At 33.9% G+C, this 25,229-nt stretch overlaps 1 protein-coding gene across 2 annotated transcripts in view; it reads left to right on the top strand.

Moving 5' to 3' along the window:
• Positions 1–24,125, top strand: part of LOC124359457 — a 151,544-nt gene extending 127,419 nt beyond the window's left edge. For both annotated transcript variants that reach the window (XM_046812206.1, XM_046812207.1), the window contains exons 7-14: positions 5,299–5,402; positions 8,646–8,830; positions 10,233–10,335; positions 12,417–12,578; positions 19,251–19,435; positions 20,502–20,710; positions 21,652–21,804; positions 23,910–24,125. In XM_046812206.1, the coding sequence (XP_046668162.1) occupies positions 5,299–5,402; positions 8,646–8,830; positions 10,233–10,335; positions 12,417–12,578; positions 19,251–19,435; positions 20,502–20,710; positions 21,652–21,797 (1,094 nt within the window). In that variant the 3' untranslated portion in view covers positions 21,798–21,804; positions 23,910–24,125. The remainder of the gene's footprint in view (positions 1–5,298; positions 5,403–8,645; positions 8,831–10,232; positions 10,336–12,416; positions 12,579–19,250; positions 19,436–20,501; positions 20,711–21,651; positions 21,805–23,909) is intronic.
• Positions 24,126–25,229: the final 1,104 nt, after the last annotated feature.

Below are 25,229 nucleotides of genomic sequence, written 5' to 3'. Positions count from 1 at the left end.
ATAGTAAAGAACCTGTACAGAATCGGAAAAATATATTGAAATATTACAATTATTACGTTATTATTTAACGGTTTCTTGTAAAGAAGTAGTTACAAAAAAGATTGATTAAAATAAATTGACGATCATGAATAAAGGTGTTGGTTCTATGTCGTGCAGAAGACTGAATCGTCAATTTGAAAAAATCACGTAAAAATGTTAATCGTCATGTATCAATAAAAATGAAATGTAAAAACATTGACTGCCATTGTTGTTTTGCAATACGGTGCCATCATCTAGCAACTGTAAAGTGCGTTTCACACTTGATGGTTACTTAAACATATCCAGGCACATTTACTAACCGCAGAATAAAAAATGTATGTGAAAAAACTGCTTATTTTTTAAATATTCTAGTCCATGCTACTTTTTTGTTCCTGGCCCAGCGCTGCGCCTATACTCCGGGATCAACTGTCCCGATGTCCTTGTGAGAAGTGGACAATGTTCGTTTTTTCCATCGGCCTCGTTCGGGTCCTTCACGGGCTGTAGTTAGTTTCCCGGAGAGGTGTCCTGCCGACATCTTCTAACTTATGTTTCCTGTTTCATTGCCGCAGTAGCAATTATCGCCTTCAATGTTTTGCTTGTACGGTTCTAGTGGATGATTGTTTATTTTTTGTAAATGTTACTTTTGTACAAGTCGCAATGTGTAGAATGTGGAGAAATGTGTTATTTTTCGGTTTTTATCGAGCGTTGGTTATCCATGTCAATTTATAGTGTTATTTTTCAACCCTTGCAGTGCAAGAATCTCGTGTAGACTGTGAGGAGGAACATTCAGACACTGTCAGTAGCTGGAGACGTTGGCACTCAAGGTGTTTTACAGCGATAGTCAACTAACTATACTATCTGTTGTTATGATAGTGTTTTCAGCGCTAGTTGTAGTTTCTGGCGGTTCGTTCTCTACTTGTGATGTGGATTCCATAAAACATGTACATACTATCGTTTATGTATACCAGTTTTACAGCGATAGTCAACTAACTATACTATCTGTTGTTATGATAGTGTTTTCAGCGCTAGTTGTAGTTTCTGGCGGTTCGTTCTCTACTTGTGATGTGGATTCCATAAGACATGTACATACTATCGTTTATGTATACGAGTTTTCAGCGTTAGTTGTAGTTTCTGGCGGTTCGTTCTGTACTTGTGATGTGGATTCCATAAAACATGTACATACTATCGTTTATGTATACGAGTTTTCAGCGCTAGTTGTAGTTTCTGGCGGTTCGTTCTGTACTTGTGATGTGGATTCCATAAAACATGTACATACTATCGTTTATGTATACCAGTTTTACAGCGATAGTCAACTAACTATACTATCTGTTGTTATGATAGTGTTTTCAGCGCTAGTTGTAGTTTCTGGTGGTTCGTTCTGTACTTGTGATGTGGATTCCATAAGACATGTACATACTATCGTTAATGTATACGAGTTTTACAGCGATAGTCAACTAACTATACTATCTGTTGTTATGATAGTGTTTTCAGCGCTAGTTGTAGATTCTGGCGGTTCGTTCTGTACTTGTGATGTGGATTCCATAAAACATGTACATACTATCGTTTATGTATACGAGTTTTCAGCGCTAGTATAGTTTCTGGCGGTTCGTTCTCTACTTGTGATGTGGATTCCATAAAACATGTACATACTATCGTTTATGTATACGAGTTTTCAGCGCTAGTTGTAGTTTCTGGCGGTTTGTTCTGTACTTGTGATGTGGATTCCATAAAACATGTACATACTATCGTTTATGTATACGAGTTTTCAGCGCTAGTTGTAGATTCTGGCGGTTCGTTCTGTACTTGTGATGTGGATTCCATAAAACATGTACATACTATCGTTTATGTATACCAGTTTTACAGCGATAGTCAACTAACTATACTATCTGTTGTTATGATAGTGTTTTCAGCGCTAGTTGTAGATTCTGGCGGTTCGTTCTGTACTTGTGATGTGGATTCCATAAAACATGTACATACTATCGTTTATGTATACGAGTTTTCAGCGCTAGTATAGTTTCTGGCGGTTCGTTTTGTACTTGTGATGTGGATTCCATAAAACATGTACATACTATCGTTTATGTATACGAGTTTTCAGCGCTAGTTGTAGTTTCTGGCGGTTCGTTCTGTACTTGTGATGTGGATTCCATTAGACATGTACATACTATCGTTTATGTATACGAGTTTTCAGCGCTAGTTGTAGTTTCTGGCGGTTCGTTCTCTACTTGTAATGTGGATTCCATAAAACATGTACATACTATCGTTTATGTATACGAGTTTTCAGACGTACAGACATATTGTTACAACGTCAAACATCGCTCACGTAGTGTGTCAGGAATCAGCCAATATGTGGAAATAACGCTATCGTAAAATCATCAACTTTTAAATTCCGCGCGGCGAATCTGTTTCTTAGCTTCTCTTTTTGGTGTTTGTATTCCACGTTTTTAAATTATTTACTTTTATTCTAAATGACTGTTTTTAAATAGGTAATGTTCCTGTTGACGGTATTCTGTATTCAACCTATCAACATAGGCAGGTGTATAGGTGCTTGAGCATATGGAGATTTCTACGATTTATTCTATGACTACTGGTACTCGGTCGACTATCGTCCCGATATTAGAGAAACCAGACTGATGTGAGATGCTATGTCACGTCTGTGACCGCAACATTCACGAAGACAAACAAACCGCAGCCAGGAACCACTTTCACCTCCCTCCACTTCCCGTACGTTGCGTGCAGCCTACTGTATTCGTGTTGACTGACAGACCTAAAAAGTCAACAGAATTGTAGTAATATTGAAGACGTTGGGTCTCTTTTGTCAACAGAGCATCACATTGAACTTTTTTCTTGTGGTATCGATTCCACTTAATGTAATGAAGTACGTACAAGTAAAACTTAAATATTTCCCAATATCAGTCGTATTTGTAGTCTATATCTAAGTAGCCTATAATCGTAGACGTAATAAATGCCAATATAAAAACTTTCTACTTTTACTGATAAATGTATTTATAGTATGTTATTAACTATATTAGTATTTATAGTAATATCACGTTGATATAAAAATAAGATGTTTATTAAATGTTGTCAGAGCTAAAGGTCACCATTGATTTTATCCTACATAATAAAGAAAAAGCAACATCAAACTAACCATTTCACTTCTATCGTTTTTCCGCTATTGTTATTTAACAAACACCTCAAAGTTCTTAACAAAAACGCTTAATTAATAATATTAATAAAATATTATTTATATTACGTAAAAAAGTGGAAGTTAGTTGGATGCATGTGTTTCGTTGCCATTTAGTCTGATGAGGCACAATCCTTCACAGGGTTTCAGTAGGCCTCCACCCAGCGGTCGCCTTAACGTTACTTTATGTATATGGCAAACGGCAAATAGTATATGTTAATTTTTCATTGCGCATAGATAGTAACTTTGATTTGTTTGTTCATTACAAAAAAACACAGTTCAAACAATAGCAACATATCTGTCAATAAAGGCAAGTTCAATATACCTTTGTTGTTGGACAGTATCACTTCAGCGCTTGTGTTTTTGCACTCGCATATTTCGTGAGCAAGCACTTTTAAATTAAGAGAAAGCAACTCGAAACCACAATCAGTGGTTTCCAGGTTGGTACTGTTGGAAACAAGATGATCGATCGGAAGTAAAGGAATGTAGTTTCCTCAGTTGAGGTGCTGAGTCGAAGGAATCCAGGACTACGTTTGGTGAAGTGAATTGAACATCTAATAAAATGGGAACACTCCACAGGCAATGTGGGAAATGTAGCAAAGGCTACCAGAGTACCAAGACCACACTGGGTTCGCGCTACAAGCTGAGTGAGCTGCTGTTTACTGCAGTGTCTGGCAGGGGAAGGCCTTAAGTCGATCGGCAAAACACCCGAGAGGAGAATCTGAACGTGAGATAGGTCTCGGTTAGGGCATCAGCCCGTAGCGTTCCAGCGGTTTTAATGCAAGCATATCCTCGAGATGGCGCAGCGGTCGGTTCCAGCTGATCTCAAGGTCGACTGGTGTAGCGAGTGACGCGGACGCGTGGGTCTAACCCTGGCTCTACACGGCCCTGGCCGCGGCAATCGCAACTAATGATGATTGTCTTGACGACAACCACACTTACAAGATAGTCTATAGTAAAAACAAGACGTCCTTCGCGACTAGCGGATACTCTGCATTGTCAACGACCTTCGTTATTCGTCATCACTCTTTTTGTCCGGTCAATCTCCGCTCAGTAGAGTCGCGTGATCACAGGAAGAGAGGGAGTGCTCCTATCGCAACCGCCATTGTACTTGTATAAAAAAGATGCAGTTTTTGAGGCGTATCAGGCCACTTGGGGTAGGGAATCTCATCTGCTGCTGCCCGTATGTTTCCATAGGAGACTCTATGCACGCACGACCACACACGAAAAGTAACATTACTTGACACTTGTAAAGACTCAATAATAAATAAAAATAAAATTGCTCAATGTGTATGTTACACTTGCCATAAAAAGTGTTCAATTCAAAATTGTGTATAAGTAAATTTTGATAAGAACTATTTAGTAACATTTGAATATAATCTGGTTTGCTTTCCTTTCTTTTATTCTTTATGTTCTTTGTTTTTGTATGTATTAATATCTCCTCCACCTGACTAAGAGGATAGATTTTAATTAATCCTCGAAAACATGTTATACATTTTGCACCATATAACAATGGCAAATGTCCAAAACCCTGTTACCCTTTTAAACCTTCCATCGTCAATAACAAACTTTAAACAAAGAATGTCAACTGGTGGTAACTATGATAGATGCACCTATAGGTTTCTGCAGGCCATTATTATGATGAGTCATGGTTATAAAGTTAAAATGTTCCGCCTTGTTTGTCTTTAAGCATTGTAAAGAACAAAATAATATCAACTTAACATTTCCCTTGAGTGTAAAATAACATGTTTCTATTTTGGAACATGTTTGATATTGTCTAATTAATTGAAGAATTACATTTTAATTTTACCAAGCAAAGATTTTTTAATTTCTACTCATGGTTTCTATGAAATTTTTCTGTTAGATATTGATTTATTGCATTTGTAAAAGCACTTAGGACGTTTCTACAGGTTTAAAATGATACTCAATATGGCAGTATATATTGCATATCCTAAGGCACTTAACTTAATAATATAATATAATTATTGTATTGATTTGATTTTGTTTTGTTTGTAATATTGTCAGTTAGTGAATTATTGACAAATTGGTAATATTAATTTGTTTTCCTCATACGATAGTAATATTTGACTTTGTTGCAGTATCAGACGATGCGAGTGTGTGCTCAGAGTCAGTGAGCGTGCGTGCTGTAGAGGAGGAGGACAGACTCACCAACAGTCGAGCAGCATCCTCGTCCTCCCTGGGGGTGAGTCATGTGTACTTAAGGGCATAATTATTCTGTATGAAAAATATTGAAACTTGTTGAGTTCCTGTCACTTACTCATACATCTTATTACTCATCTTAATCAATAATTAGTATTCATTGATTACATAGCAGATTTCTGTTATGTGAGCATACCTTAGTTAAATGTAATTTAAAAATCTAAAAATCATTCATGATTAAACTGTAAAATATTAGGTTTTTCTAATAAGCAAACAAATCCAGGTGTAAATGTCTGTCATATAGATAATACTTTTGTGTTTGCAATGTCCATTATTAATTAAATATTGTGTAGGACCGGTATTTTATATACCAATTATTGAATGTTCATTGTCTGTTGTTTGACAGTATAAACATTTATTGTCAGATACACTCCATGAGTGATTGTTCTGTATTGCAAGATGGTGTACAAGATGTTGATCATTGGTGTAAATAGAATAGTATGACTTGGAACTATCACATGTCAGGCTAACTTCTAGCTGGCAGTTGTCAGTGAGTGACTTGAGAGATCTCCTCTGCTATTATTGTATCATGTACATAGTGTTTATATCAGAGTCTTGAGAATATTAGGGATGCTGTCACGAGTCTCCTGCTATCTAAGTAATCCAATATCACTAAGAGCCATTAGTGATGTGTGCACACTTTTCCTCTTTTGCAGTACTCTTCTGTCATCTGGTGCCCTCATCAAGCTATCTTGGACATAACTTCAGCAAGTTCAAAGGAAATGTGTGTCAATTGTTGGCCATATGATGGGATACTTTGATCAAATCCTGATCTTTGAATGAAAGATGTTCCAAACCTGAACTCTCTGGAGGTCAAAAGAGACATTCAAGATTCCGTGTTCCTAGTAAGCTTGTAAATAGTTCATAGACTTCCCATTTCCTCTGCAAGTGTTAATTTCAAATTAATGGTCTGGGCACACAAGATTCTTGAAGATGTTTGAGAAAAGGCTCCATGCAGCTAACCTGGAGTCAAAATGGATATGGGAAAGGGTACAACGGCTGGGTAACCGCGTTTCTAGTCATCTGAACTTTTCTCCTGTTCCCCTAGCCAGGTTCAAGGCATGTGTTAGATGCATATTGAAGCAAATTGATTTATCTTTTGTGTGTAGTTTTCTCAACCTTTACGAACATTGTTGGTATTGTATTTTAAATTTTATTTATGGTTTTCATCATTGTTAGTTATATTTTTATCAGTTCAAGAGAGTATTTATGCTACTTTGAACCTTGTGCTCTGTTGTATTTCATGATTTTCTTGATTTATGTAGTTATTATTGTTCAGTGTGTATAATTACATTGTTGTGTTCTACTATTGTGATATCAAACTTTTTCAATGTGATTTATACCCCAAAACCGAACTGCTGATAATATAAAGAAAAGCAGGTATAATTTTAAACAATAAATAATAAAAGTAATATTTAATAATATAACCAGGCTCTTATAAATGAACATATTCGTGGTTCTACAACAGGCTGCTTGAGTGATATCAGTTACTGTATTTGAGTTGCAAACATGTCTTTATCAGAACATTGATATGAGTATTTAGAGCAGTGCCAATAGTTAACAATGTCATCAAAAGTCAATGATAAACATATGGCTAATGCTACTGTATTATTGCAATAACTCTTTTACTGTTTCTGATAACACGTTATGACTTATCCTATTCAGTTTATGTGTCATTGATTCTTATAAGTAAAGAAAGACACATTAATATGAACAATAATGCCTGGAAGATAATGTTATTAATATTAAACTCACTTATAATTTTTACCACATGTTGGATTACATCAATATTGTAATGTTACATCGATACCTATTTCTTACCAGGCTTTAATTACTGTAGTCAATTTATAGTTTTAATTAAAAGTTTGTTATTGTTTAGTTTGTTTAGTGAGTTAAAACTAAATACTGATTTAGTTTTCTGTATTTATTGTATCTTCAAAGTGGATAGCTCCGCCAAAACCTTTGTTTATATGTATACTCACATTAATACTACATACTCGTTATTAGTGCTACAATAGTTAGCCTATTACTCCAGGAGTCAAGAGCCAATTTGCATTGTATAACCACACAGAGTTTTCTTGAAATCAATATAGACCTTTCCTCTAGGATAGAAATTGATCATCACCCACACTGTTTTTGTAGTTTTCAATCTAACTATCAAAAAACGGGTAAAAATATGAAATGATGACATTTTTCTCAAAGAATTGTTCATAGGTTTACACCTGAAACCAGCTGTCAAACATGTAAATGAATGTTAAATCAGCATCAGCTAACTGTATTTTTGGATACAACCATTTAGATACGTCCTCCTGAATGTGTCTGTGTTTCACTCGCTATATACTGGTAGTGGTGACTTTTAGTCTCTTTTATCTAGTTGTCTGATGGCAGTGTAACTGTTAACTGATGATCAGAAAACTGTACGGAAGTTTGATTTAAAAATTACAGAATTGAATGATTTTTTCAGCCTCTATGTTGAACATGTAACTCAAGTACACATGTAAGCTTTCCCTTAACCCTGTAAATTTTGTCACTTCTTCAGGGCAGGCAGCCATACCTGAACACTAAACTTGTAAATCTACAGATATGGACTCTCATATTTATTCATCTAAGTGATATATTATAAATTTGTTGTATTTTCTCCAGGAAATACAACAAATTCTGTAATATTCTGAAATACAAATGCACTGTAATATTTTCAAAATTCTTTGATAGATAATATTTTGCCATTTCTACATCCTCTACACAGGGTGTCCATAAATTACTCTATTAAACTCCACTATTTAATTCGTCAGGTGTCTCTGAAGTCAAAACGATGCGAGAAGTTTGTTTTGAGCTTCTTCGTTCTTTGTCACTTACTATTTTTTTATCCCTTCAGGCGAACATAACTCCAGATTTCAGAAGTCAAGTCTGTGACAGCATCAGATTTCAAATGCTACACGTACTGAATGTAAACTGGGAGTTAAACTCAACATTCGTATTGAATAAACTCTTCCTACCATAGCTGTGGTTTTATTAGTTAGTTTACACAATTTTATAACTGGATTGTTCTTACTTAAAATGAGTGTGTGTATTAAATAAAATCAGCAAAAGTGATCTAAGCTTATGAGATACCGCATTATCACCACTAAATGCCAAGTAATTTCAAACTCGGAATGATGAGTTTTAAAATTGCATGTGTCCAATAAATCCCATTTCACAATTTAAGATACTTTTATGCTGTGTGCAGGCAAGAAGTGACTCCCTAGCCAGTGTGTATTCTGGAGCAGGTGAAGGGAGGTATGGCTCCGTGGCTGTCAGAGGGGAGGTGGAATTTGGCCTCCAATATAACTACAAGCAAGGGGCTCTGGAGATCTACGTCAAACAATGCAGAGACCTTGCAGCTGTGGACACCAAACGGAACCGATCAGACCCGTATGTAACATTACTATCAATGGTTTCACTCCTTGAATCATCTCTGAATTGATTCTCGTGATATGAATAACCTTAAATTGCTTCAAAGTCTGTAAATTAAAATTAGAGGTCCAATGGTAGAGAATTTAGGGTTAGATATTGAGTCTTTCTTCAAAAATAGCCTAGGTTTAAATCATCATTAGAAATAAAAGTTGTCACTGTCATTGGGTTGTTGAAGAATTTTGTTTCTCCTTTAATACATGTGTGACATCTTAAAATACGTTATGCGTGGTGCTAAAACTTTTTCATGTGTTTTTCACACTTGTAGTTTAGTTATTAAACGTTGAAACAAGATGTAAAAAGTTTATCCGAAGTCCAATATTGATGACATCTGTTTTGAAAATATGGAAAGAATACTTCCCATTTGGAATTTACTGATTTTTACTGACCTGACAACGATATCTTCATCATCAGAAGAGTCTAATGCTGCCTAGCTGTATGTAGTAAGTGATGACTACCAGATCCAGGAAGGTCTATATTTATCATGTAACTAACTACTACACAATATTATACTGAAACATGCACAAAAACTGTAAACACAGACGATGACCATCACTATAAGATTTACAAAAAAGATAACACAAGTTAAAACTTGGCATAAATATTGATTTTATAAATATCTTAGTCGTGTTTATTGGCCAGCTCAGTATAACACTATTTTGTTTCAATATAATGGCCAGTTTTTTTTATTATTATTTTAATTCACCACTGGATTATTTAAAGGCTAACAGAAAAATTATTCTGGCATACTAATATTTTCTTTCAATTGATTACATGTAAATCCCAAAAGAAATAAATTATTAATATTTCTGTTATTACAAAATCTATCTACACCTTCCAACTGAGCTATGATAGGAGTAGTCTAATTGAGCAATGAACTTTGACATGAAGATGCTTAAATTTCCTAAATATTATGAAACTACAGATAAAATGTTTAATTTAGAGAACTTAAAAAGACATTAAGAACCCAAGTTTGTGCTGGGAGAGATATTGTTATTTTCAAATAATACAATCACAGAAAAATATAATTTTTCCTTTCACAATATAAAGTTAGTCCCTTTAATATGACAAAATATTTACACATTTATGTACTGTTAGAAATAAATAAGAAACTTTATTTCAACTGTGGAAAATATAAGTAGGTACACTTTATTTGGTGGTTTAAAAGGTAAAAGTTTTGGTGGGTAGACTATTGATGGTTGTGGTTATGTGAGAGTAAAATAGGAAATAGCAGAAGGTCCACATCCTGGTTGTTTAGAAAGTTAAGGATTAAAGTGAACTGCTTTTATTATAATAAGAGACTGTTATTAGTTATTCTATTTCCATATGTTTATAACCAGTTTCTGTCTTGTCCATTTTACAGATATGTCAAAGTGTACCTGCTTCCTGATAAATCCAAGTCAGGCAAACGTAAAACACGGGTGAAGAAACACACCCTGAATCCTGTTTTTGAAGAAACATTAAAGGTAACTTCTGTGCCAAAATGGTTTTTTTTTATTTACTGATTTGTAAACATAGGTATACAATAAACAGTTTATTGGATTGACGTATGAATACACAAAATATATAAAAATCGAGGTCTTGTCCAAATTCACAATGTGTTATCAATAATATTGTTATATACAATATAAGAGTACGTTTAAATATAGTCATACCCATCAGATATTGTATTAAGGAAGCTAGATGTAACCAACGTGTTAAAATACTTTGTTCTTTATGTATACAGAAGCATATTTGTAACAATCTGAGAGTGTATCATATAGTATTGGTATAATATAAGGGTCAGCTGATCCCTAGAAAGTAAGCAAAGACAATTTAAAACTAATGCAATTTTAAATGCGCACTGTGGAGATCTCTTACGTGTACCATTTCTGCACTAAGCAGAAGGTGAAATGGAACTGAAAACAACATTCACATACTACTGGCTGTATTGCCGAATTTTATTCAATATTTTAGTTCAGGAATGTGTTAGTAAATGAATTGTGTTAATTAGGCTACATTAAACTAGATATAAAAATGTGGACCTTATATTAAAATAACACAAAACTCATACATCTCTAAATACGATTCAAAAAAAAATATTCATAAAAGAGTAAAATGGATTCTTAATTAAAAACAGTTTTGGATCCTTCTTAAATTCACTCATCAATGACAATCTCCAATTGTACATAATATACGCACACAAAAAAAGCAAGATGACTCGCAAACTATATATATGTACCAGTCTCATAGATGTGTTGCCAGTGTAAGGATACTGTGAAGAAATTTTATGTCGTCTTATGTCTTCCAAATATGTGGCCTATCAATGATGGAATGAACCAAAGACCTGTGAAACAAGTGCCAACTTTTTATCTAAGGTCATTGTTTTCTGCTATTAATCGCTAATTGAGTATCATCCAATTATTATTATTATTAAGAGTGTGTTAGCCGCTGGCCACACATTCGAGGTTCTGCTTTTAACAGAGGTATAAAGTTTAAAACTGTGTTATAAATAAAAACTTGTCTCAATCGCAAGTTTGTTCCGAAAGTTAGATTTTAGTGTTTCAATGCAAATAAATTGTTAAAATACAATTATTATCTGTTAATCCTAATAGTTAATCATTCATATTCAACACAGTGTTTCTTGTGGGAAAATCTATACTGAATAAGGATTGTTAAATTGTACTTATTTTAATCAACAAGGATATTTGAGCTAATCCAATGTTTACTGTCAACTAAGAATATTTAATTTGACCAAACGTAGATGGAGGTTTGGACATGTTTGGTCCCTCCTTGGTGATTAAGTTAGAAATGACCTTGTCATCCAATTCCAGTTTAAAAATTATGAAAGTGAAAATCCATTTGTTTTTCTGAAAACAATATTATTATTAGAGATAGCCTTGAAGAATTTTGTAGGTTACTGCATTTTGAATCACTATCTCCTGATAGTTCAAAACGTTAAGAAGTTGTTTAATAGTTACCATGAAGAAACAATCAACACAAACATAAAAGTTCTACATGACTAAAGTAACAGCTGTCAGGAAATATACATAAAACATTGAATTGCATAAATTATTTTTAAAAAGAACTTAGTACAGTTGCTCGGTTCACTAAACTATTAGGGTAAGGTGTTGATTCAATGTGAATGTTGAGTTTAGCTCCAGTTCACCTTCCTCTGATGTCAAAACGATGTAAAGAGTTCATTTTGAGCTTTTCGTTACTGACTTTTTATGGATCTCTTCAGACAAACATGACTCCAGATGCCAGGAGTCAAGTCTGAAACGTTGTCAGATGGCAGCCCTTCACTAAGAGGAAGGTGAACTGGAGCTAAGCTCAACACATTCACATTAACTACTGAAAACCTTTTTGAATTTTTCTTAAACAGAATGAAATATCGTTGAGCCATGTATATACTCTTGTTAATTGTTAGAATATTGTAAAATTAAGTTAATTTTTGTTAATCCATTAAATAATTTAACTAAATCATACCATGATTTAGGCAAATTAACAAAAAAACAGCAATTCCCAGTATAGTATGATTGTGAGAGTGATAAAATGTATCTCACAGTTCCACATCACCCTGGAAGGACTGGAGAGTCGCACGCTGTGGCTGAGTGTGTGGCATTCGGACATGTTTGGCCGCAACGACTTCCTGGGTGAGGTGACCATGGCTCTCGAGAACAAGGTGTTTGATGACCCACTCCCCAAGTTTTACACGTTACAGGAACGGGTAAGTTACACAAGTTTTACTTGAAATAAAATTAATATCTTTTTTAAAAAGGCAATGATGGTGAATGAAAATTTCATCCTGTATACTTAAATCAATTATGTTCCAGTTTCTGAATAAGAGTCAGCTATAACAACAGAAATACAGGGTGTTTCAAAAAGAGTAAAGTATTTCGAATGCATATATTTATTAAACTTAAGATATAGGTATATGAAACTTTACACACATATTTACGAACCTCTCAAGTTCAGATTAAAGATGTTCAATATGTCCTCTATCAGCGACATGAACAAACAAACAAAAATAACAACCACGACGGTTTAAACATATGACGGTTCTTTGTGTGTGTGTGTGTGTGTGTGTGTGTGTGTGTGTGTGTGTGTGTAATTGTTGAATTTGTGTCACATTAATACACAAATTCCTCCCATACTCAGGCAAGTTTGTCACTGATGATATGGCAGTACGGTTCCGGTTCTTAAACTCTTCCAGGTTCTGTGGGAGTGATGGCACTTAAATGTTTTCTTTAATGAAACCCCCACAGGAAGAAGTCACAGGGTGTCAAATCCACCTTCGTGACGACCAAAACAACGGTTTGGTAGAGTTTCATTCAGATATTCACGCACTTGGTGACTCCAGTGATGAGATGCCCTGTCTAGTTGAAAAATTAATTTCTATTCGTGCAGTCTCAGAAACATGCATTTTTGTAACATACCAAAATACTGTTGATTATTTTTTGTGTTTCTATCAAAGAAGAATGGGGAGTAAACAGAGGTTCGGGATATCGCACAAAACACAATGACTTTGGGCGAATCTCGTACATTTTCATGTGGGTTCTGTAGGCCCAAATTCAAATATGGTGTTTGTTTACCTGACCACTAACATGGAAAGTCGTTTCAAATACAAAGCGTTTTGCGAAAGTGTTATCATTGTCAATAGCATCAAGAATCTCGTACAAAACACCACATGTTTGTGTTTGTAATCAGGACGCAGAGCTTGTAACAACTATAGTAATAATATAATACCTAATAAAAAACAAAATGTCACCTAAGCTAAATATTTTCCAGTGGAATTGTAGATCTTTAAGGCCCAAATGGTCAGAGATAACACATTATTTTAGTAAAAATAATATAAGTATAGGTATAATCCAAGAAACATGGCTTCATGATAATATCAAACTAACAGATAATAACTATGATATTATTAAGGTGGATAGATATGATGGCTATGGTGGAGTGGCCATCATAATACACAAAACATTATCCTTTGAATATACAGCAGATTTTAACAATAATTATATGCAATATATGGCTATTAAAATTAAAAATTACAATAAATTAATTTATATACATAACATTTACTGCACAGATGGTAAAGTTAACTCCAATTTCTGGAACAGCAAACTATTTTGTAATGATGAGGGATATGCAGTAATATGTGGTGATATGCCAAGAGGCAAACTCTCGCGGAAATGATATTTTTAAAGCGTATTCACACTCCAAATATATTTTGTTGAATAATAATTCATATACAACTACTCCAAATATATATCGCAGACAATCTGTGATTGATTTAACATTTTCCACACCAAACCTTTATGCGTACCTTTTAAACTGGACTATTTCAAATGATCCAATGGGCAGTGACCACTACCCAATTCTTATGCAGTTCGAATTCCTTGATACAACTCACATGATAAATATTAATCCAGGTCTTAATATGAAAAAAGCAAATTGGGAGATTTATACCAAAACTATTGAACATAATTTAGAAAAATTAGATAACATACCTATAGAAATGCAATATGATTTCTTGGTAAAAATAATACGTCAATCAACAGAAACAGCCATCCCAAAACCCAAACTTCAGTCAGGCAGGGCTGGGTTCCAGCCAAAACCCTGGTGGACAGAACAATGTTCTAAAGCAGTAGCTCATAGACGTTTAGCTTTTAAAGCTTTTAAATTAAATATGACCCCTACTAACTATCACAATATGTATCAACAAGCGGCATATAGAGCCAAAGAAGTTATAAATTCTGCAAAAAAAGAAGGTTGGGAGAACTTATGTCAAAAAATAGGAGGCAAGGCCTCAACATCTTATGCATGGAACATTATTAAAAAGCTAAAAAACCCTTATAACACTGAAAATAAATCTAATATGTCCGATAACTATGACCTTACAAATAAATTCATGCAGCATATAATTCCTGATTATGTACCCCATTACACGGAATTGAAAGCACCAACAATATTGAATTATGGTAAACATGCTTTAGAAACTAATTTTAACATGGCAGAACTTTATAAAGCCATAAAATCAAGAAAATCAGATACATCCCCAGGCCTAGATGGCATAACATATTCAATGATTAAAAAATTGCCACCTAAAGCCCTAAATTTTTTACTAAACATTTACAATGGCATTTGGAACAATGAGATTAGAATGCCGGAAAGCTGGAAACAAATTAGAGTAGTAGCAATTTTAAAACCGGGGAAGGATAAGGAAAAAGAGGACTCATGCAGATCTATATCTTTGATATCATGTTTTATTAAGATAATGAACATAATGGTTAAAAATATACTGCCATGGCTTGTTGATAGTCTTAAAATCATCCCTGAAACCCAATATGTATTTAGGAATAAATTGGGTTGTGCCGATTACATGATTAAACTAATATCTAATTTACAAACTGCTCTGACATACAATGAAATTACTATTTTAACATCTTTAGACATTACTAGTGCATATGATAATGTTTATCTGCTTACATTATGGACTAAAATGTATATCAAAGGCATGCCAGCTAAGTTTATTATGCATTGTCACAAATGGCTCATTGATAGGCAACTTACTATAGTATTTCCTCACCACCAAATAATTAGAAGCTCATGTAAAGGAATACCACAAGGCAGTGTAACGAGTCCTTTACTTTTTGCCATATATATAGCTGATATTAATCAATGCCTGCCCAGACAAGTACAATCATTGCAATATGCGGACGATGTTGCACTTTATATATCCAGCAAGGACTGTGTCGAAATACAACCTATCATGCAAGATTCACTGGATAATTTAAGTAAGGAACTTCAAAAGTTAAATCTGGAAGTTAATCCCAGTAAAAGTATAGTTACAATATTTACACGGAAAAGATCTTTAAACTTCGGAATCAATTTTTACGTAAACAGACAAATGATCACAGTAGCCGATAAGGTAAAAATTCTAGGTGTTACCTTAGATAATAAACTATCATTTAAACCGCACATTGAACAATTGCATACACAATGTCTGAAAGATATTAATATTTTAAAGATGTTAGCATGTAACAGAAATGGAGCAAATCCCCACTTCATACTTGCGATATACAAAGGCCTAATTAGAGCTAAGCTTGACTATTGTTCTTTTTTATATGGACATGCCCCAAGGAACATACTCAATAAACTAGAAGTAGTACAAAACCAAGCTCTAAGAATAGCCACAGGAGCTTTTAGGACCTCTCCAGTTATAGGACTCCAAGCGGAATGTGCGGTAATTCCCTTAAACATAAGAAGAATAACACTTGCAGAGAGAATTGTTTATAAAATTATGACTCACCCCAACCATCCAGGATATGAAAACTTAAGTTATCTCCATATGATAATAGATAATCACCCTTACTGGAGAAAAAAGAAAAAACCATTGTACATTTCAACAATTAACACAGCACAGCACATCAACCAAATTGAAAACCACTATGTCAAATTTACAGCTGCACATGAATTAATACTACCCTTAGAGCTAATTAACTTTAATGTAAACTGCAATATTCCAGTAAATAATAGAAAAGTAGATAAAAACGTTAATAATGTCTTATTACAAAATGAATGGCAAGAAATGGTAAACATAACCTACAAAGAAAAATTCATTATTTATACAGATGGGTCTAAAACAGATAATGGCACAGGAGCTGCGATTTATATTCCATGTACTGTCACCAGACTAAATTTTAAACTTAACAATATTACTTCAAGCTCTATAAAGCTGTACAGCACACCCAATCACTGAAGAACACTGAGGTAGTTATATGCTCTGACTGCCAATCCGTTATCAAAGCTATTGAAAATACAAAGTTTGGCATGGTAAAAGATAATGACATAATATTAAACATAATTAAAGAAATACTAGACAATAACACAAATACGTACATTATACAATGGGTCCCAGGACATATGGGAATAAGAGGTAATGAAGTTGTTGATAAATTAGCCAAGTCCTCAACCCACAATATAAATAATGTTAGAGAATTTTACACAACCATGGCAGATTTCAAATCGTATCAGAATATAAGGAATATAGGACAATGACAAATAGTCTTAATACAAGTAACAAAGCACAATGGTACATAAGTGTCAAAAAAGCCTTTTCAAGGGAACCATGGTTTAAGGCAACAAACTATACTAGAAATGAAATTGTAAATATAGTTAGAATTAGGTTAGGCCATGCGAATGTAAACACCTGTTTACGTAGAATTAAATGTTATTTCACTCCACTATGCATAAATTGTACATTAGGTTCAGATGAAACGCTAGAACACATTTTAATGAAATGTCCGAAATATTATTGTGAAAGGGAGAAATGGTTAAAAAGGACCAAAACACTCAATCAAAATTTTTCTACAGGCTTAAGAGAAATTATGACCATGGAGAATCACCAAATTTATATAGAAATAAATAAATTTTTATTTTCCATCAATAAAAGACTATAAAAAATATAAACAATACTAACACTTTTTAAAACATATATGTGAAACCAATCCCAGGGTTCTTCTATCCGTGGCCCACCCTTTCGGGTTAGGAGGATACTGCTTGATTGCCCCTGGCAGAGAAGACAAAATCCATTTTTTACCTTTGTGCTGTTATTTTTTTTTGTAAATAATATATGTGATGTGTGTATACATATATGTGAATGGATAATGATTAGGTGTATGTATTATAACAATTAAAACTATGATGAACAAAGGGACAATAGTGTACATCGAGGTCTCGTGGTTATTTAAACCAGACCGCCTTTTAGGCAAAGGAAGAAAAAAAAAATATATATATATAACTTGTTCAGCTTCATAACATGTTTTGGATGTCCCAAAAAAAAAAAACAAATTGTTGTTGTAGACAGTTGTAACTCCCGACTGGCATGCCGAGTTTATTTTGAAGGACTAAGTTGGAAAGCAGTTGAATTCATGCAACACTTTCTTCAAGAACATGAGGGCCAGAACTCTTTCCATAACATACATATCCTGTATCTACAAACTGTCGATACCATCTGTGAATGTTCCACCCATACAAGGTATCAATTTGGTTCCTCAACTTGAAACTTGAATTGCACTTCGTAAACTCAAGAATACAAAATTATTTTATTTTTTTTTTAATTTTTAGTAGCCATTTTTAACACATGATGGTTACCTAGCAAAACAGAAGGCAACTGACATCTATCGGCTATTAATATAAACTAGGCTATGTATTTGTTTCCTGAAGAGCCAAGCCGAGGCACAGCGATCAATAGTTTGGAGAAAATAATACTTTGTAATACGTATATTCTTTTTGAAAAGCCCTGTATAATAAAACACACTGTCTATATACCCATTCCAAGGCTTCACTAATTTATTTAACCCATTGGCCAACAGTGACATATATTGCCCGTCCTAGTTAATGTCGGCATAATTACCGATGAAGGGAACAGGCGTAATTGCCCGTCACACTAGGTTCATAACTTTCTAACCAAAACCAGATCCCCATCCTGAATCTATTACTTGTTTTAGTTCCAAATAGTTAAAAAGATGTTTCTAAATGTGTAATAAATGTATAAAAGACTGTTCAGTCAACCCAATGGATATTCTATTTTATAATCTTATATTATCTTCAGATTGTTTCTGATTCATAAAAGAATATAACATTTTGTTTTTTTTTTATAATTTGTGAGTGTAAGCACATTTTTAGTTTAAGAACATTATAGAGTTGGAGAAAATGATTGGAGAGGAAACTTTCTTTGATTAAATAAGAAAATTCTTAAAAGATTAATTATTTTTTTGAGATTTGTTCAAATAATTACATTTCTTCTAAACAGAATTTCATTGTTAGATTTAATTGGAGCTGATATCTTAAATTATACAGAACATGGTCTACACAGAAATAGATAGAATTGGAATGCTGCAGGTATTGGATCAGGTAGCAGGAACTGTTTTGTAATGCCAATAATATGTGAGAATGTAATTACAACAGAAAATAGTATAATGAAAAGTATCTGTAAGACATGCAGAGTGACACATTGCTTTGCCTAATAATTGAGCATTTTTAAATACATCTTTCCACGGTCTAAATTCTCAGATTTTTTAAATTTAATTTCAGTGAATTTGTATTTTTAACATCTACAATACTTAATCAGATATATTTTGATATATTTATGAATTTGTCTGCAATATCGTGTTTTTGAAGATTCGTTTGATTTTCTATAATTTGCTTCCTGTGTGATTTCTTTCTTTTATTCGAAATTGGAATTTCTGTTGTGTTGAATTTTTTTTTCAATGGACTGATGATCTATTCCACTATAAGAGACATTATAATGAACGTTATCGCTCTCTTGTATTGGATTTATCATTAAAACAGAGTCCAGGAGAGTGATGTCTTACAATTTGATGGTGGATTTCAGTCAGAACCCCTGGAAGAGCTGGTGGGCTCCAAGGGAGAGCTGATCGTGGGCCTGAAGTTTGTACCACCAGAGGTCAGCCCTAGTAAGAAGGGTGGCAACAAGGGCTGCCTACAGGTGCTGGTCAAGGAAGCTAAGAACTTGGCTGCAGTCAAGAGCAATGGCACCTCTGACCCCTTCTGCAAGAGGTCAGCTTACTGCTCACACGTCCAATGTTTCTAGTTTTACAAAACAGCGAAGGAAAGGCTATATCTTCATAGAGTAAATCCTTGAAGTTGTCAGTAAAGGTCCTTTAATAATCCACTCACTCCTCTCACTTATGTTATATTAAAGATGTAATAAATAATCAATTACATAGCAAATAATTAAATTTAAACAAAGTTTTTTTGGTGTTGGTTGAGAGTGAAAATCCGGGTGTACTGGTGACCATCTGAATTTTAGCCCCATAAGAAACATGTTAATCCTCTAACACTCTTACAGTCCCATTTTTTGTGGTTGTAGGGTTATGGGAAGTGTCTCATTTTAAAGATATACTTAATATACATCCAAATTCCTTTTTTTATTAATTGTTTAGAAAAAATGTCTTTCTACATTTTTAAATAAGTACACAAAAACTGTACACTTCACAAGAAAAACTAAAAGCATTTGGGTATGTTTTAATTATATCTTTAAGATGTGGTATCTCATATAATTCTACATCCAAAAACAAGAGGACAAAATTATTTAAACCTTTTTTTATTGGGGGGATACAAGTTATCTTCACTCAGGCTCTTTGATCACTTATGTATTATATGTGGTTGGAAATTTTCCATCACATATAATACAGAAGAATAATATTAATATTTCAAGAAGGATTGGTAACATTCAAATGGATTGCAATAGGCATGTTTCTATTAAGATAACTAATCTCAGGACTGTTTATTATGTCATAGATAAAGAATACATGAATATATTGTCCTGTTTTTTTAACAGGAAATTGCGTGCGAAGCTGCGGGTTACTGCTGGTATACAGAATAAATATTTTTTTGATTTGTTTCTTACCTAAGGCTAGTGAGAAGTAGGTCTTAAATGTAATGCGTTTTTGACAGATATTTTTATAGCCTTCTAAAATTTGCTATACACTGTACAAATTTAGATCAAGAAAATATTTTATAATAGTATATACTTTTCTTCAATGATTACTATTGTAGATTTTAAAATTACTCTAGAATGTTGTACAAGAAATAACAATGTGTGTGTGTGTGTTTTGTACAGCTACCTGTTGCCAGACAAGGGCCGTAGCAGCAAGCAGAAAACGCCAGTATTGCGCAAGTGCTGCTCACCGGCGTGGCACCACACCTTCACGTATGCAGGGGTCACCCTAGATGAGTTGGCCTCACGCAGTCTGGAGCTGACCATCTGGGACCATGACCGACTGGCCAGCAACGAGTTCCTGGGCGGAGTCCGGCTCAACCTCGGCTCCGGTCAGTTCAATCTCAGAATCTCAGGGTTCCCATGCTTTAAGTTTATAAAGATACTAACAAAGGTTAAAGCAATTGGTAGGGAATCAGCGAGACGCACCTAAATAATGTAATGGTCAAGTTATACGTAATAAGGCACAATGAACACTAATATTTGCATGTACTGTACTTAGCAGGTGAGAGATTAGATATTAACAATGCAAGGTGTATTAACAATGAATTGGTGCATAAACACACAAGTAGTCGAAGCCAGCTGTTGGTAACCAAATACTTAAAATAACATAATAATAGTATATATATAAATAAATTTTTATTCTTCTGATGGGTTGCCTATCTGATATTGAGGTTGGAAAAATCAGTGATTATGATCATCCGTTGTTGGGCAAATTCCATTCATCTTCATCAAAGTTCATTTCATCAACTATTAGGTTTAGGAGGGAAAGAATTGAGTGAAATTGAAAATAAGTTTTTTTTTTAATAATTTTTTGGATCTTTGGAAACAAACCTCAAGAATCTTTTGTACTTACTTTTAATATAATTAAACATATAAATATTATAAGAAAAACCTATAAAATGTTTTGATGCAAGTAAAAAATATTTTAAAATGAGACATATCCCGTTTTCTCAACCCAAGATCTGGTGATTTAGTAAAGGTTTAAAGTAGTCACCTGCTTCAGCAGTTTACAAGCTTGATTTTGAAATTCCCAAAATAATTTCTTTTGTAAATTTTAGTACAACTATTGAAGTCAGTTTATTTTTATTTAAAAACTTTATTATTGATTCCAAGTTTGCTTGGGCTTTCTCCATCAGTCAACATTTTTGCTTTTGTGGTAATTTAATGTTTAGGATAATAGATAAACCTGCATATCTTAAGAGTAAATGAAGAGAAACACAAATTAGCATTGAGCCAAATGATAATTTGTAGTGTTTATGTCACTGTCCAGGCAAACACAACGGCAAGGCTGTGGACTGGATGGACGCCAGCGGCAAGGAGACAACTCTCTGGCAGCGAATGTTGGAGCGTCCTAACCTCTGGGTAGAGAGTTGTCTGCCACTCAGACCTTCACTGGATGTCCGTAACAATTCCTAATATTTCCGTAAGTTTGTGTTTTCTTCTCATATCCTCTTGTTACTAGTAGTGAGTACTCCTCGAATTACCTAGTCATCTGTCTAGAACTTTGTAACTTATATAGTTGAGCTTCTTATATATTTTATAGGAATTTATAAGAACAAAGCTCAAACTCAATACTCAATGAGCAGAGTTGTTCATTGATTGGATTTTGTAAATTCAATTTTCTTCTATACTATAATTCTATCGTTTTAGTTTAATTCGATGTCTTTAGTGTGTAATAATGGTGTGTGAAAGTGGTTTGCAAGTATCCTTATTTTATTAAGCTAAGTTAAGGACTTATTCTTTAATAGATGACTGTACTAGGGCTGTTCAAAAAGTATTGGACTTTTGTTAATTAAAAGTGCATTTACTGAACCAGAGCAACAAACTTCTAATACCCTTCAATATATAGTCTCTTTGGTGATGGCACAGACTTCTCCAAGCGCTTCTGCCACTATTTAAAACATTTCTGGAAGGCATCTTTTGGAATGCTGTTAAGCTCAGTCGATGTATTCTGTTTAATGTCTTCTCTTTCTTTAAATCAAGTTCCTTTTAGGGGCATTTTCAGTTCAGGAAATAGCTAGAAGTTGCAGAGAGCCATGTTGAAGAAGTACGGAGCTTGGCAAACCAGAGGCGTGTTTTTTTTACTGATAATAAAGTGCTCTGAATTAACTCTGCATCACCAGGTGCATTGTTGTGATGGAGCTGCCAAGTTTTTCTTGCCCACAGATTCAGTTGTTTGTGCCGCACAGCATCATGTAGGTGACGAAAAACCCCAAGATAATATTCTTTTGTGATGGTGTCGCCGTGTGGTGCGTACTTATGATGCACACTCCACTGGAGTCAAAGACAACTGTCAACATGACCTTGACTTGGCTGCGAACTTGCCGTACTTTCTTTGGTCTTGTAGATGTCATGTGTTCCCACTGTGATGATTGCATGTTGGTTTCTAGGTCATATCCATAAATCGAGGATTCATCACCAGTGATCACTGTGTTCAGGAAGTCAGAGTTACTGTTTGTACTGCCCAGTATGTCTTGTGCAATTTCAAGACGAAGTTGTTTTTGCTTCATTGCTCCACTTAGGAACCAATTTTGTGGACACTTCTCATATTCAAATTCTTGGTTAAAATTGAATCTACTGACCCAATACTGGCTGCAGTTTCTTCTGCTAGTTTTTGGACTATAAGACGACGGCCCTCGGTGGCAAAATGTCGCACTTGTTCAATAACATTCTCATTCCGGCTTGTCGATGACCTGCCTGAACGCGATTCACTTTCCACTAATGTTCTATTTTTTAATTGATTGTACTATTCTTTTATTCAAGTACTGCTCATGGCAGACTCCCTAAATGCTTGTTGAATCTTGCGAATTGTTTCCACTTGAGAATCACGAAGCTTTTGGCAAAATTTAATGCAGTAACGCTGCTCTCTATCGTTTTATAATTTGATAAAAACTGCCGAACACAACAGAGAGGTCTACACTACTTTACTGACTGCCGGCGACTGAAGCTTTGTCATGATACAAAACTGTGCATGTGCACGCATGACAGTCTCCTCCACATCCCCACTAAGCTTGGCCACCAGCGCTTTATTCTTTTAAGTGGGAGGACAGAAGGTCCGTTACTTTTTGAACAGCCCTTGTATGTTTTATAGGTTTAATTCCACATTTCACATTCAAATTTCTTTGTCGGCCCACTTTTTTAATTCAATCATCATGTTCTTAAAATATTTTCACTGATTGATATATACAGGTCATTTTAAAATTATATAAAATATCAATACAAGTTTGTGTTTAAAGTCTTGGATTCATTTAGTTTGGATCCATATATTTTATTTCATATAATTTTAATTCAGCAAAATAAATGAGACAGAAATTTCTGCATGTCCGTTTAGGTGCTGAATCTGAATTCATTGTTAGCTACCTTACCTGGGGAAAGGTTGGAAGCATAGGTAAAAATTGAAGAAAACTACAACTGTGGAACATGTCATCTTAGAGGGAAACTTTATTTATTTTAATAGTAATTTCAATATTCAATTCAAATTTTAATGATTTTGTATTCATATAAACTCATGCCAATTTTTTGTTACAGGTATAAGTTCAGCTTCAATCAGATTCTAAACATATCGCTGTAGTATTAATTATTAATTTATCGATCTGACTATGTTAGATGTAAAACTTAAGAAGTACAATAGAAATGTAATAAATTTCTACTTTGTTATCATATTTGTATGGTGTTGTATGATGTAAATTAATGTGAATTTGTAATTACGTTTTGTAAAGAAATAAAATGAGAATAATTTCCTTATGTTGGCTTTTATTCTCCAATTCCGTTACAGAAGGATAAACACTTTCTTAAACTATCTTAAAGCAATTCTGATTTCAGAAATGTTAATATAATTGCCCTATAAAAGTCTTTTTCGTGTAATATATCAATTATGTTACACTCCAGCACTGTACAACTTTAACCCAATGAGGTAATAGTTACATGTGCCTCTGCAGGCCTAATAGCAGCAATTTAGGTGAAAATGTAAGCGTTAAATTATACCGTAATAACATCTTTTTATGATAGAGCAATGAAATTTGAAACATTTAAAAAAATAGTCGTTCCTCTACATTGTAATTTAGCTGTTAATGAAACAATATGCTTTATTTAGAAACAGTTCATAAAAAATCTTGTTGCAAAAAAGAAATCAAAATTAAAAAATAATTGTTTTAAAGTTAAAAACTATGCTAAACCCACAGTTTGAAATCTTTATTAGTCCATAAAGATTTTGACGGGAAAAGTAATTAACCATGTATATAAAAATTTGAACATAAAACAAACAAAATTAAATACTGTCCTCTGTTTTTTTTATTGTTCCACACAAAAGTCATTAGCTATGGTAACTATGTTGTTCTGTGGTAAGATTCATAGTTCACAACACTGGATGGCAGACAAGTCATTTTACTTTCACATTTTACCTAATAGAACTAATACAACATAAGCAAAATTATATAATATTAGTTGCCTATTTGCTATAGTACATCTTGTTTCAACTTTGTTAAGATAGTAATGGAATGCTATAAACTAGATATGGAAACCCCTGTTTATTAAATATGCCAGTTTTGATAAGATAGGAGGGATAATCCTCTTCTTGTTAACATAGAGACAATATAAAGAACACACAAAAATAGGATATTTCATGTCCACTGAGTCATGGTCAGAGAGATTCAATTTTAACCCTTAAAGTGGTGTTTAATCACCCTGTTTAAACCCTAATGTGAAGATGTCCGCACCATCGAAATTGTGCTAAACGCGGCATACGAAAATATCCATATTGTCTTATTATGTGCATTATAATACACAAAAATGCTGCGATTATGGAGGAATGGGGGCACTCTTTTACTCTACGATGTTCAATGACCTTAT

Source organism: Homalodisca vitripennis, chromosome 4 (assembly GCF_021130785.1).
Source record: "Homalodisca vitripennis isolate AUS2020 chromosome 4, UT_GWSS_2.1, whole genome shotgun sequence".
Lineage (NCBI taxonomy): Eukaryota > Metazoa > Arthropoda > Insecta > Hemiptera > Cicadellidae > Homalodisca > Homalodisca vitripennis.
Note: the sequence above shows the minus strand (reverse complement) of the source record. Positions and strands in the feature narration are given on the sequence as shown.